The sequence below is a fragment of the Spinacia oleracea genome, chromosome 2, assembly GCF_020520425.1.
Source record: "Spinacia oleracea cultivar Varoflay chromosome 2, BTI_SOV_V1, whole genome shotgun sequence".
Lineage (NCBI taxonomy): Eukaryota > Viridiplantae > Streptophyta > Magnoliopsida > Caryophyllales > Amaranthaceae > Spinacia > Spinacia oleracea.
The window spans coordinates 87,139,434-87,154,007 of NC_079488.1; the positions used below are offsets into that span (position 1 = coordinate 87,139,434).

Below are 14,574 nucleotides of genomic sequence, written 5' to 3' on the forward strand. Positions count from 1 at the left end.
TCAAGTGGATGAACCGTGGTGAGGAATGGATGGGTTGAGGGCTGAGGGGAGGTTGTGGTGGATGGAAGGAGTTGTAGCCGATAGGGGTTGAAGGAGTTATATTCTACTGCCTGTGTGAAATTGTTTTTTCTAAGGTAGTTAAGAGGCAGTAATCTAAGCAGAGGCGCGTTCCAAAGGTGTTAAATATTCCTCCGTTCTTATTTACATGATACAATCGGATTTTGGACACTATTCAGACATGTTCCTTTGACTTTATTTTGTGATTTATACTTAAGAAAAAACATAGTCGTGTGAGGTCTTATTAGATTTGTGTCAATAAATATTTTTTAAATATCAACTTTATACAATTTTTTCTTATCCATAATTGAATATATTAATACTAGATTAGGTCCCGTGCACGCAAGGTTTTTTGAAAATTATAATTGATCATCTTTTTTAACTGGAGTATTTATCCCTTAAATCTATTCCGATCCGTAATAAATAAATCTCGAACGTACTCATTTTATCATACAATTCACAATTTCCGTTCTATTACGTATTATATAATTTATATGTTTAATATGATGATTTGACCAAATTAAATATTTGATATGCTTAATATGAACAAAAATATTGAGTAAGAATGTTTTCTATTATTGATATGACGATCTGACTAAATATTACCAAAATTGTCTAATAATGTCATATTTAATAATCTTATAATGTTTTCTATTTATAAACATTTATACAAAAGGAGAGAAAATAACAATAGAATAAAATAGGTATTTAGGAAAGGGTTTTTGGTGGGAAAAAATCATATCAGGAATTGACACGTGTCATTCCTGGTGTCTCTTTTAGTATATAGTAATAGATTTGAAATCGTGCTTTGATAAATGTGAAAAAAGACTAGATGCAGTACTACCTATAACCTTAGCGTAAATAATGCGTTAGTGTTCAATTGTACTTCATACTGCATACAAGTTTAATACTATGTACTAATGAAGTTTTAACTCAGTGATAAAGACTGAGGGTGATGATGGTGTATGAATGTATGATAGTTCACATTTACGAATCCTCCCTCCCTATCTATAATTCTCTTGTGGTTTATTTGGTCTAAACAAATATTATCCAAGATATATAAATCGTGCCTTGAGCTTTTTTTCAATTTCAATTACTTTGTAATTTGTAAATTAATTAGCTACACATGCAATACGAATTACAAATAGGAGTGGAGGAATCAATCATGACATATAGAGATATTATACATTCCCTCAACCTTAACAACTGGGCTAAAGACTCACTAGTTGAGCCTTAATTAGTCTTCTCATTGCAGACATGATACCATACAAATATACAATACATTTGTCTCTGACTTGTAGAAGATAACTTAAGAGCTTAGAATAAGTATAAGATATTATTGATTACAACAAGTAGGATGGCAAATAGTTGAACAAAAATGAAGAAGTCTTTGAGTGGTAATTTTGAGGTTTTGAATATGTTTTATGAGAGGGCCACAAGTACAACTTTATTAAGTCGTAAGTCCCGTCAAGAAGTATAACCTTGTGATGCAAGAAAATTTTGGAGCACAAAGGAGAAGGAGGGGTTAGTGATGGCAGAACCGCCATCAATCATGAAATTAACACCAGTGACGAACTTAGACTCATCGCTTGCCAAATACAAGGCGGCATTAGCAACATCCTGAACATCCGGTGTCACGCCTTTGAGAACCGTAGCTTGGCACAACAACTCATCGACTGTGTCTTTATCCATACCTAATGCATTCACTAATATTGGTGTAGCAACACCTCCAGGAGAAATAGCATTTACCCTTATACCATGTTGACCCAACTCTACGCACAAGTTCTTCATCAAACCAACTATGGCGTGCTTTGACATTGTGTAGGCATGAGGTGATTGGCCTCCTATCACTGATGCCAAACTTGCAGTGAATAGAATGACACCTGATTTTCTTGGAATCATTACCCTAGCTGCATGCTTAGCCCCTAAGAAACCTCCATACACATTAACATTGAACACCTTGTTGAAATTCTCACTCGTTGTGCCTAATATAGTAGAGTTTATATCTCCTGATATTCCTGCGTTATTGAACATTATGTCGAGTTTTCCATACTTGGAAATGGTTTGATCAATGAGGTTTTTCATGTCTGTTTCATCGGAGATATTGCAATGGACGTAGGAGATTATTTCTTCTGTGCTTTGACCGTGTCCATCACTATCATAATCCCCATTAGATGCGGTACTACTAGAAGCCAATATTTCGCTGCATAAGGCCACTCCTTTTTCGTCTTGCACATCAGCGATTATGACTTTGGCACCATGTTGGACAAAGAGTCTTGCCGTCGCCTCTCCGAAGCCGCCTGCTCCACCAGTTATGATGGCTACTTTGCCTTTCAACCTGTATTGTTCATTGGACCATTGGATTTCACCATTTTACATTACAAACAATTTCCCGTTTCAGTTTGACCGACCTATTTTCGTAATTTACATACTCCGTATAAGAAAAAACAATTATCATTTCACTCTGAATTTTAATATTTCTTTCGTTTCTTATTAGTTACTCTCCTCCTCCCACGTTACTCGTACACTTACATTTTGCACAAAGTTTATATGATAAGTGTTAGTAGGGTTTTCATAACAACCCGTCTCCTGTATGACGCGCCACACTATCTATCAATTGATGATGTGACACGTTCACACTATGAGAGATTTTGTACGCAACCCAGTCAGCAAATTTAGTTAAAATAATAAAAGCGGAACCATTATTCCATGTGTGCCCAATTGGGTCATTGGTAAAGTGCTTTTTCTTTTGTAAAGTGCTTAAACGATAACATCCTATAATATAAAGTTCTCCTTTTGTGCGTAAAAAAAAACTTCATTTTTGAAAGTTGCGGGGTTCAATACCACCCCGTTAATTTTTCGCTATTTTTTTTATAAAAGCAACACACATCAAAACAATATTCTATGTCAATAATATTTGTTTTCGCTTTTTTTTACCAACACATGTAATCAAGCAACCGTTATGCTATAAGTATATTTCACTGTCATTGATGTAAGTTAATTAGACATAACTTAATTATTCAAGTGTAGTTTTTTTACAAAAGAAATGAATTCTCTTTGGCCCTCCATACCTATATAGGTCCGCCCCTAGCAAGAACCTCTATTAATGGGCCTTAAACAGGATGAGCTTATTTACAAGCATGAATTTACAACACTACCGAGTTGATAATGTGACTGGTCAAATAAAAACTTTAGACTTTTTTAATTGAATGAGAGAAGGTGTGAAACAAAAGAAAAAAAAATTAATGCGTAGAGAGAGACAATATAATAATCGTGAGGTCATTCCTAATTTAGAAATGTAACAATTAATGTGGGACGATCAGAAAAAGAAAGTATAATAAGTAATGTGGGACGGAGGGTGTAACAATATTTATTTTGACACTATTCACACAAGCTTTTTTGTCTTTATATTGTTATTTATATTTAAGAACAAAAAACATAGTCGGATCTTATTAGATTTGTTTAAAAAATTCTATTGTTCCATCATAGGTTCATAAATTGTGAGTTGTGCTGATTGAATTAGATATACTCCGTATTCGATTGATGAAAATACTCTAACTCGGGTAATATTAAGCAATTTTACAATATCATAATTGAAAAACAAAAATTAATGAAATTATGCTAAAGAAATAAAACACACCTCTTTGAAATAGGAGCAAAATATGACTTTTCGTTCATTTTGTTTTTTTTTTTTTTGGTTTAGCTTTTCCAAAATCCCAGACCTTTCTTTCTATGTATAAGAAACAAGCATTGAGAAAGCTTTATTCATCACTAAAACAGGGATGTTTCCAAAAGACGAAATTGCATTTATATATAGTTATATACAATATGTAAATAATAGAAGTATAAAAAAATAGGTTATGAACAGTTGCGCACTTGAACATTCATTTCCACCGCCTAATTAGTTATTAGGTGTGTAGTGTACCTAACAAAAAGACGAGACTCCCATTCTCTTCTTACTGGCTCAAATAAGAAGCTCGTGTACAAATGAGTATTCTGCACCTACGCTTGTATAAAAGAATATGATTGACCTGACAAGATCTGCCAAATGGATCGCTCGGATCGGATGTAAAAAATTATTTTTGAGTTAATTCGGAATGATCACTTTCGGTTCAGTTTACAAATTTTAGTTCTAAGATATAGAATTTTCGGTTCGGGTCGACTCAATTGCTTGAGAGATTTGAAAACGCGCATTATATTTTCATTAATTTAGGTAATACATATACAAAATATGAGCATAAGTTAACAAATTTTCCTACACAAGTCTATATTTAGTCAAATTCAATCATAAAAAGGTACAAATTAAAATCATGTTACACCCAACAATAGTAACAACAACTTGTTTACTATGCTTAATATTCCTCGAACATAATCTCAAATGTTATTATATATACATTGTTTTTCAATCGGCCGGGTAAAAAACGGGTTCGGCCGGGTTTTGATCCATTACTTTTTGGGTTGCTCGTAGGGTTAGACACCAACAGAACTGTTCGTGAACAGCTCGAAATCGATTAGATAAAAGTTTGGCTCGCGCTCGATTCGTTTGTAAATGAACCAAGCTTGAGCTTAAATTTATGGTTCGATAACTAATGAATCAAACTCAAAATTAAACTTAATGGTGTTCTGCTCGAATGCTCGCTAGCTCGTTAATTTAAGAATAATAATGCACATCTCGATTTTTATATATCGTTTAATAACATTGTACGAAGTTACGAACTATCAATTAAATGACAAATAAGGAATATATTTTACATAACTTGTACAAGAAAAATACTATTATAAAGTTATATTAAGAAAATTATTAGGAATATTATTGTACTATTATATAATAATTAACTTTTAACATTATAATAATAAACAAACTAATAAAATAAAATTATTAAAAACGAATATAAACACAACGTCGTTCTTTTAAAATGAACTATTTGAATTGAACTGAACTGTACTGAACTGAACGAAACTGTAATTGAGTCTCAAAGTAGAGGGCTTAGTATTGTTAGATGGACAGGCCATGTGACTTGTCAATGATTGTGATAATACTTTAATGGTCGTGGGTGGCTGTCAAGTTGTGCAACTATTAGGAAGATTGATCATTTCGATAGCTTGGCAACTAAATGCGTGTACCTTGTATTGATATCAACATACTGGCAATTATAAGTATTCCAACTGCAAACCTTTAACACATTCAAGAGATGGTGTAGGTTTCCTTTTGAACATTTACCTATCTTTCGATCCCGTTCAAAGAACGGACAATTAGTAGTTGTTTAATTTACTGTTCTTTGTTCTAATTTCTTTAGAGGGCGGGTTTATGATTTTAGTGAAAATATATGATTTAAATAAAGGTGAAATTTGAAGGTCGGTAGAATATATATAAATTAAATTAATTGGAGACTTAATATTGAGTCTATAAGGACTATTCACCTTCAATCTTCCATCAGTTACACATTTCACTTTCGCAAGAAATCATCGCACACTGCTACTCCCACCACGCCGCTTATCCACCATACTTTCACTCCTGTCGCGTCACTACTCCCACCACGCCGCTACTCCACCGTACTTTCACTCCCGTTGCGTAACTACTCCCACCGTACTTCCACTCCCACCGCCACTGCACCACTGCTTCGTATCCCTGTATTGGGCCCCACCTTCTGAGGTTTATTTTCTCTTGTTTTTTTTATATAGATTTTCTCTCCAATTAGTAACACAAACGATTATGCAAATTGTTTATAAATCAAAATTTATGATGGAATTCTCGTTTAATCTCTTTCTTAATATGAGTAGAAGAAATCTTCATTGAAGTTTTAGGTAAAACTAAATCAAATAGTATGAGGTTTTGAGGAATAAATAGGTCGAATTGATGTAAATTCGGTTAAATTAGAGTCGAGTTAAACTGATTTAGGTCGAAATTGAAACACTAGTTAGATAAACAAAGTGGGAAAGGGAGAAATGATAAAGTGATTGATGTAAATTCAGTAAAATTAGTGTCGAGTTAAACAGATTTAGGTCGAAATTCAAACCATCTCTATTATTTAAGCCAAGAGGGGAGGGGCATATGAGTAAATACACTTTTGGTGTCCACTGCACCACTGCTTCATATCCCTGCATTTCGCGCAGGCTCCCTTGCTCGTCACGTTTCTTGCTCGGCTTGCGCGCAATGCAGCAGGCACGCGAGATCCCTTGCTCGGCGTGCCGCTCCCATAGTGCCGCCTGCTCTGCCTGCCTTTGTCCCACTCACCCACTCGCACACACAACACGCAAGCTTCACTTGTTGTCTGCGCGCGCCTAGTGCTCCTTGCACACTGCCTCAGCGCCATGCGAGCAACGAGCTCCCTTGCTCGTCGTTGCACACCCGCACTAACGCAGCAACGCCCACGGGGGCTTCACTTGCTTGACCTTGACGTCTTGCTCGTGCATACAAGTTTGTGAACGTACTATTATTTATAAAAATAAAAACTTTTATAATTTCAAAATTCATGAATTTGGGCGAAAAATCTTAATTTATTAACCAATTACTTTTCGATTACCTGATTATTAGAGATTAAAATCTAGGGTTGATCAAAATTGGAAATTTCAAGCTTTAACAATTTTTAGGTGGCCTTTTAATTCATTAGATCCCAATTAAATTACTAATTAATTATGAAAAATCGAATCAAAATCTAACTTAATTTCGAAAATTCAACAAATTAATTATAATTACAAATGAGGTAGAATAATTAACGAATTTAAATCTTAAAATTGTTAATCATATGTAGTAGGTCAATTATTAAATTAAGATTTACACACAAGATTCGCAAATATTAATTTAACATCATTAAAAAAACATAAATTTTGCAATCGAAAAACTAAAACCTGTGAAAAGTCATAGTTCTGTTTCGAATTTGGGAATTCTGGGTTCGGCCGAAAAATATTAGTTTTGTCAAAATTTGAAAAGCCGTTTACATGCGGAATTCACTATAAAATTATAAGATTCCGATCATTATTGACAAAACTGCAAAAATTCCTATAAACAAATAATTAAATAATCGCATATAATTTACTATTAATTACCACGAAATCAATTCCCCCATTTATTTCTTTGTAAATGTTTTAAAAAAATAATCCATGTTTTAATTGATTATGCAACTATGCACGAGGCTCGTGATACCACTGTTAGGTTATGAATAATCTAATTGACATGCGGAAAAACCATAATTGCTAGAATCCATGTAAATCACATAATAAATTAGCATAATTTAGGAATGCATATAATTTTTGATGCGTGCCTTCCCTTAGTTGCTCCCGAACCGAACAAGAACAATTCATGACTCCATGTCGTCCCTCCGTAGATAGTCCACAACACGTTGGGATCTGCCTTAAATTCGACCAACTAGAATCTTAGTATAAGGTATTTAGGATTTCGTGATCTCACTTTTAGGAAATTGGCAAAGTCACAGTTCTCTCTGGAACTATGAGTCACACGTGTGGAATTATGTGTTATTAATATTTTACCTTAGGGTCATATTTATAGAGTAAGGAATATTCTAGAATTTCCACAATCCCAATTGTATTAGGATTAGGAAACTAGAATTAGGGTAGATCTAGGAAACTAGTAACTTTTGTTAGATTAGGAATTTGATACTTAGAATCCAAATCTCAACAAAGACCAGTTGCTTATGGCTCAGGTAACTTGCATGGCAAGTTATCTTAGCGCCTAAGTAACTGTGGCTGCCAGGCCTTGGCACGGCTGTGGCGCCACTTTTGGATACAATTAAATTATTATTTCACGATTAAGCGGGCAAGAGTTGAAATTTTGAACCTCCACACTAAACAAATGAATAATGGAACACAACACATTAATCAGACATTCTTAACGTGTATCACCCTGAAGGTACAGACTAAGATATAATTATTAGCCACGGGGTATAAACGCTTCAAAATACGTCCACTCCACAAACTTTTTAGTAGTACACCTATCTCGAACTAAAAAGATTTTCCAAAGTGGTCCTCTTGACTATTTGTTACAAAATTCTAAAACTCCCCTCCTTCTAAAGGGGCTTGAAGGATAAAGAAACGATAGATTTAGTACCTTATTGACACCCAACCTACCCTATTTAGAATTGATGGATGCATTCAATTTCTGAAAACATGAGGGTATTTGGTAAAAATTCAGCCGTACTTAATTACCCTAAAGGACTAATAGTATTTGAGACAATATATAGGTAAATTAGGAAAAGACAAAACAATAAAGACAAGAGGTCGATAGGCATTCATCCTTGATTTATTTTTGGTTTTAGGAGAACATATTTTGGACGGCCATGGAGAAAGACGGGTTGGTGACGCTATAGCCACCATCAACAACAAAATTAAGACCGGTCACAAACTTAGCCTCATCACTAGCCAGAAACAACGCTGCATTAGCCACATCTAAGGCCTCCGGTGCAACTCCTTTAAGCACAGCTGATTCACAAATCAACCTATCAACACTTTCCTTATCCATCCCTAATGCATTGCTTAGTAGCGGTGTAGAGACACCGCAAGGAGAAATTGCATTCACTCTAATTCCATATTGTCCCATTTCGACACACAAGTTCTTCATTAAACCTATTATCGCGTGCTTTGACATGGTGTATGCGTGAGGTGACTCCCCTGCTACCAATGATGCTACACTCGCAGTGAATAGGATTACACCGGATTTTCTTGGGATCATAACCCGAGCAGCATGCTTAGCACCTAAGAAACCACCGTAAACGTTGATGTTGAACACTTTGTTGAAGTTGTCACTAGTAGCACCTACAATAGTAGGATCTAGATCACCTGGTATACCAGCATTGTTGAACATGATGTCGAGCTTTCCATGTTTTGAGATGGTCAAATCTATGAGGTTTTTAACATCGGTCTCATCAGAAACATTGCAATGCACATAGGAGATGAATTCTCCGTCGTCGTCGTCGTCGTTGTTACCATATGCATGGTTGTTGGAACTAGAAATGATTTCGTTGCACAAGGAAATGCCTTTTTCGTCTTGTACATCGGCAATAATGACCTTTGCTCCTTGTTGGACGAACACTTTTGCTGTCATCTCTCCAAATCCACTTGCTCCTCCTGTTATAATTGCAACCTTTCCTTTGAGCCTGCTAACATAAATGAATAAATTGAATAACTTTTGCATCTATTGAAAACCAAATGACAACTTCAAAACTTAAACTCAAGTGAATTACAAGAGAAATTGATACAAAATCCTCCATTTTAGATTGTCATTTACCCTCTCCAATAAGAGGCCATTCACGAGCTTCCCTCTTGGAAGGCCACCCTACATCATGACAACGTTACATTCAATGAGCTTATGAGGATTCACTATGCACATACGTATACTCGTATATATATTACGGAGTGCTACCGTTTCAAAATGATTTTTATGTTTTTTGTTTTAGTTTGTTTCATAAAGTTTTTTACATTGCACTTTATTCTATTTTAAAACATGAAAATTTTACTATCTTATCTTTGTTACCCAATAACATTTACCAATTTATACTCATTTTTTCTTATTTTATTCATTTTTTTCTTACACTCATCCACCTTTTACACATTCTGATCTCATACTTTATTCATATTTTATTATACGAAAATGATAAAGGTCGCAACATGTGACCGAGTACGAATCCTCTAGAGTTTTAATAAAACTCTACAAGGTATAGTTGTATCTAAACCATACATTTTAAAATCAATGGATTATATTGATAAGAAAAAATAAGGGGAATTTTGGAAAGATAATATATAAACCATTGATTTTTCATTCAATGGTTGATATGCTCAAACTCTACCTTATATAGTTATTTTAGAACTCTAGAGGATCCAAAACCTTTAAACAATGTCACAATGATGACATGACATGCTTATGTGTCATAAATTAAATCGGAAATTAAAATATTTAACTTATATAACCTATTATATATGTTGCAAAAAGGTAGAAAAATCTTAATATTCTAATTTGTTTCCTTCCTTATATCGGCTACCTTAGTTACATACTTTCATAGTAAAAATATTGCATTGATAATAAAAATATTCTGATGACGCATAGTCTATGTGGCGCCTATATGTACCAATTAAATTTCGACACATAAGATTGCGACAAATAAATGTTGTTGCAACTTACGACTTTTATCTTCGCCATTTATTATATTCACCACCTTTTTATGCAATATTCTCTTTTGTTTTAATATTTATGCAATTATTAACCGAGATCATTTGAAAACAGAGATAGTATATAGTTATATATGTGGGCTGAAACTATTATACTATTCAAAAGTAGATCTTCAATTAAGTGAAAAAGTAGAATTTCAAACATATTTACTCCGTAGCATATGAATCCAGACAAGTAGAATTGTATTAAAATTAGTTAGTGTTTTGGGCGATATCTCGGATAGTAGAAGAATTAGTATAGTATCCGTGCGAAGCACGGTATACATATTTTAACTTTAAGTGCAAAGGTAAATTAATTTTAAAAGAAACATAGAAAAATTCGTAGATTATTTTATTCTTTTTCATGCATCACTCATAATTTCATGTTAGGTATAAAAATCAGTTATCATCATATACTATGAGAAATGTCAATCCTCAACTTGAACCATTAAACCCGCTGGGTTGGTCCGATCGTTTATAACACGAAACGTTAATAATCCGCAAGCTGGAACCCAAACTCAATCCGATTATATTCAACCCAAACCGATTTACTTTATCCATACAGTACAAAATTGGTATATGGGTAACACAATATAAAAAAATGAGATGGTATTTTACTTTATGCAGCTATAGATGCCTTTGAGACGCGACAGGGGTATAAAAGAAAATGCATCCCCTCTCCATCACTCATTCGTGTATCCACACCCGCCTCAAACCCCACCCAACTCTTTTTTCTGTATTTCTGATTTGAGTAAATAAACAAAACATTATAATAGATAGATTAGTAGTAAAATAATTGTTGATATACTCATAATCAATTAGATAAAAGATAAGTGGGGTGAGCGGGTACAATCTAAAATTTCATCATCAATCCGTCACCCGCGACGAATACAGTTTTTAACCCCATCACTTGCCAAACTCTCCTCCACCTCACTCACTTGGGCGGATGTGCAGGGGGATCTCACAAAAAATCGCCCAATGACAATCTGACATAGATCCCTATATTCGGTGAAGAATTCGTTTGCCTTTCATCCAACTTTTGAATATATTGACATAATTAGCTTATTGCTAAAATTAGATTATTATATAATTCGTTGTGAGTCTAATTTAATTTGTTAGACTAAAATGTATCTTGCTTTGAGTATGTTGTTATTAATTTCTATTATGTAAGGCCGGATTAGTAACTCGTAAAGATAATTACTAATTAGTGATACGAGACTATTAAGAAATGATTGCGATCACTTTTCTAATTATATTGATTTAATACAATTTTAAATGTATAAGAAACAACGAAAATGAGATCATATATTGAAGTGTTGGCTAATATAGTGCTTTGAGCATATATACTATCATAATGTCTTTACTTTTTTTTTTTTTTAATAGGTAAGAAGAAGGGACCCTAACTGAACCAGCAGTTAGCACAGGTTAACCAGCCTAGCTCCGCAGGTCATCGCTTGAGCCACTCCCAAGCATTTCGCAGTTGATGGGGCTCGAGCTTGTGACCTCCAAGTCACAAGGTGAGTTCCCCACCAACTCCATCAACTTATGTTGGTTATCATAATGTCGTTACTTATATATTCAATCAGTACGTACATACTTATGCAGCTATAGTATTGTACGAAGTAGGAGTTTGAATATATGTACAAAACTACAAATATTACCTATTACAAATGGAGAATAGGGGATTCGGACTTGTGATCTAGCTATCATTCAATTCACATACCCTCACCGGTGACAAAACGTACATATGGATAGAGCTACTGCGGTACCGAGTTGTCGAGCTAGCTTACATCAATGGCCCTATATTCGATTATTAATTGCAGGCCATGTATAGATGAGGTGAATGACAAACACAAACACAAACACAAGCACAAGTTAAGTAAAGAAGATAAATGAAACGCACCTCATAGCAATAGGAGCAGTTGTTGTTGATTTGCCGTTCATATTTGCTAGATAGATAGCCTTATGTATGAGGGAAGGCGCTCCTCACTCTATTGTACGTGCTAAAACAAGGATAGACAATTGTATTCTAAACATTGGATGCTCCCATTTATCAAAGCACATGGAATTTGCGTGCACCTTATTTATACACAACAATTAAGTATATCTCCAACTACCTTTCAACGTGTATATATCTATATATAAACTATCAACCATTTCAAATTTCCCGCCCCCTCTATAATTTATATTTGTCTTTGTTGCTCATTCGCACCAATAAAAAAATATTGATATTAATCGTCATATTATTAACATATATACGTACTATAAAGTAGGTCTTATTATTAATTAAGGAATTAACTTAATGATATACGCCGTACACGATCTAGCTAAAGGTTTCATATCTAGCTAAAATATTAATTACGTCAATTAAAAGTCGATTTTGACATATATATATTTCTAAATTTAATTTCAATTATATATATGTTTCTTAATTAATAATTATATATATATATATATATATATATATATATATATATATATATAATTGAAATTAAATTTAGAAATATATATATATATGTCAAAATTGACTTTTAATCGACGTAATTAATATTTTATTTTATTATATCATATATCATTTTCCTATTTCTAATCTATAGTGTTGAGTCTGTTAGTACTTTAGTCAAATCTTATTTAAATAGCAGTCAAAAAAATTTATACTTATATATTAAAAAACGTTTATAAGATCTGAACCCCGGACCTGAATTTAAACAATAAAGTTTTTACCACTACAACATGATATATTACATGTTATCATTGTAAAAAAAATCTAACTAAATGTGAATGTTATTAATGTAGTAACACGAGACATCGTCCGGGCCCTAAATCTAATATATATATATATATATATATATATATATATGTATATATATATATATATATATATATATATATAAAAGCGTTGACAAATAAATTTATATGCCACGTGGCACTCTGACTAATCTCTCTCTAATGTTCCACGTTATATACAAGACCCGAACACGTAAACTCTAATTTGTAAACCAAATAGTTTACCGCCAATCTAGGTCAAATAATTTGTAATCCTTACATAACAAATTAAATATGATATAATTTATTTCATAAATGATAATTAAAAAATCTTGAATTTATTTCGAATTGTTATTCATGTATTAACGCGGTACATCGCCCTCACACAAATACAAGTTATACAATTAAAATGTGTAGGTATTGTCATATTAATCATTATAATGTAGGTCATGAAATGTATGATACGGTCGGGAATTGAGGATAGTTGAAAGAGACTATAAGATCATGTGCATTCTTGACTTTCGGTCAAGTGAAAAAAAATTTCTCTCTCATCCTTCTCCTTCTTCCACCTCATATTCTACTAACTTGATATACCACTTACTTAAATCTCTCATTTTTCTTCTACAATATTGACTCAAGGTCATTAATTTCTCTTACCTACTTTTTTACTTTTACATAGACTACACTTTAAATTCATCTACAAACACAATTATTAATTTTAACAAACAAATAAATATGAAATTAAATTAATATTACATATAAATAAAAATGTAATGTATAACCTTAAACATACATATATAGCACAATGAAATAAAATTTATACATAACTGACTATTAATTTATAATTGTTATCATGCAAAATAAATAAATAAAAATAACATGAAATATTGATTCCATGCATGCATACAGTACATGGAGAAAAATACGAATGAATTAATATTTGCATACATACAACAAATATAAGCCTAAAATTCTGTATGCAAACGGCTAATATTATGTAAGTGGCAGCTTCATGCGGTCCCATATTCAATTTTAAGGAACTTGACCTTGGGTGACATATGCGACCCGGGTCAAGTTAATAAAATTTTGACCCTTGTACATTGTTAACATTGTAGTCATTTTGTCCTGTCAATAATCACTTGACCCAAGCTCCATGTCAAGGTTGTGTGTGCTCTAAAAGTCAGTCAGATAAGAGACGGATTAAAACATTATTGCTCCCTTCGTCTCGGAATATTCGCACCGCTTTCCTTATAAAATCGTCCCGGATTACTCGCACCGTTTCATAAATGGCAAACTTTATTAATATTATATTTATCCATGGACCCACCTATATCACTACTCCCTAAAAAAACATTAAAAAGTGAGTCATTTTTCACTACCTCTTTAAAAGTTGTGATATTTCTCACTATATATATCTAAAAAAAAAACTCCATTATCAATTACTGAGTGCCCATTATTGGGGTCTAAGTTTTGCAATAAATTACCAATTGGGACCTCACTTTTTTTTGGTCAATAATTGGGACCTAAGGTTAGATTTTTGGTAGTTTAACTCACCTTTAACTTAAGGTTGACTATTTAAACTAATAAAATAAA

The 14,574-nt window shown here is 33.2% G+C and overlaps 2 protein-coding genes across 7 annotated transcripts; both read right to left on the reverse strand.

Moving 5' to 3' along the window:
• Window positions 1-1,223: 1,223 nt before the first annotated feature.
• Window positions 1,224-3,856, reverse strand: LOC110803908 (short chain aldehyde dehydrogenase 1). The gene is made up of 2 exons (XM_022009444.2): window positions 3,698-3,856; window positions 1,224-2,395 (listed from the first exon to the last, which is right to left on the reverse strand). Exons 1-2 carry the CDS (start codon window positions 3,733-3,735, stop codon window positions 1,525-1,527), a joined length of 909 nt encoding a protein of 302 aa, XP_021865136.1. The 5' UTR covers window positions 3,736-3,856; the 3' UTR covers window positions 1,224-1,524.
• A 4,103-nt stretch (window positions 3,857-7,959) lies between these two features.
• LOC110803918 (short chain aldehyde dehydrogenase 1) lies at window positions 7,960-12,317 on the reverse strand. Of its 6 annotated transcripts, none has more exons than XM_056837213.1 (4): window positions 12,119-12,304; window positions 11,877-12,015; window positions 9,299-9,346; window positions 7,960-9,167 (listed from the first exon to the last, which is right to left on the reverse strand). In XM_056837213.1, the coding sequence occupies exons 3-4, from the start codon at window positions 9,316-9,318 to the stop codon at window positions 8,327-8,329; spliced, it is 861 nt and encodes a 286-aa protein (XP_056693191.1). In that variant the 5' UTR covers window positions 9,319-9,346; window positions 11,877-12,015; window positions 12,119-12,304; the 3' UTR covers window positions 7,960-8,326. The 6 variants fall into 6 exon arrangements, with proteins under 6 accessions (XP_056693191.1, XP_056693189.1, XP_021865153.1 ...); XM_056837211.1 differs by having other exon boundaries at window positions 7,960-9,170; XM_022009461.2 differs by lacking the exon at window positions 11,877-12,015.
• Between the last annotated feature and the right edge of the window lie 2,257 nt (window positions 12,318-14,574).

What these genes read in the sequence shown, in the direction of transcription:
- LOC110803908 (XM_022009444.2), bottom strand. Translation starts at nt 3,735, where the DNA reads ATGAACGAAAAGTCATATTTTGCTCCTATTTCAAAGAG. An exon ending in TTTGCTCCTATTTCAAAGAG is followed by an intron (nt 2,396 to 3,697) that starts GTGTGTTTTATT and finishes TGAACAATACAG; the next exon opens with GTTGAAAGGCAAAGTAGCCA.
- LOC110803918 (XM_056837209.1), bottom strand. Translation starts at nt 12,159, where the DNA reads ATGAACGGCAAATCAACAACAACTGCTCCTATTGCTATGAG. An exon ending in ACTGCTCCTATTGCTATGAG is followed by an intron (nt 9,171 to 12,118) that starts GTGCGTTTCATT and finishes CATTTATGTTAG; the next exon opens with CAGGCTCAAAGGAAAGGTTG.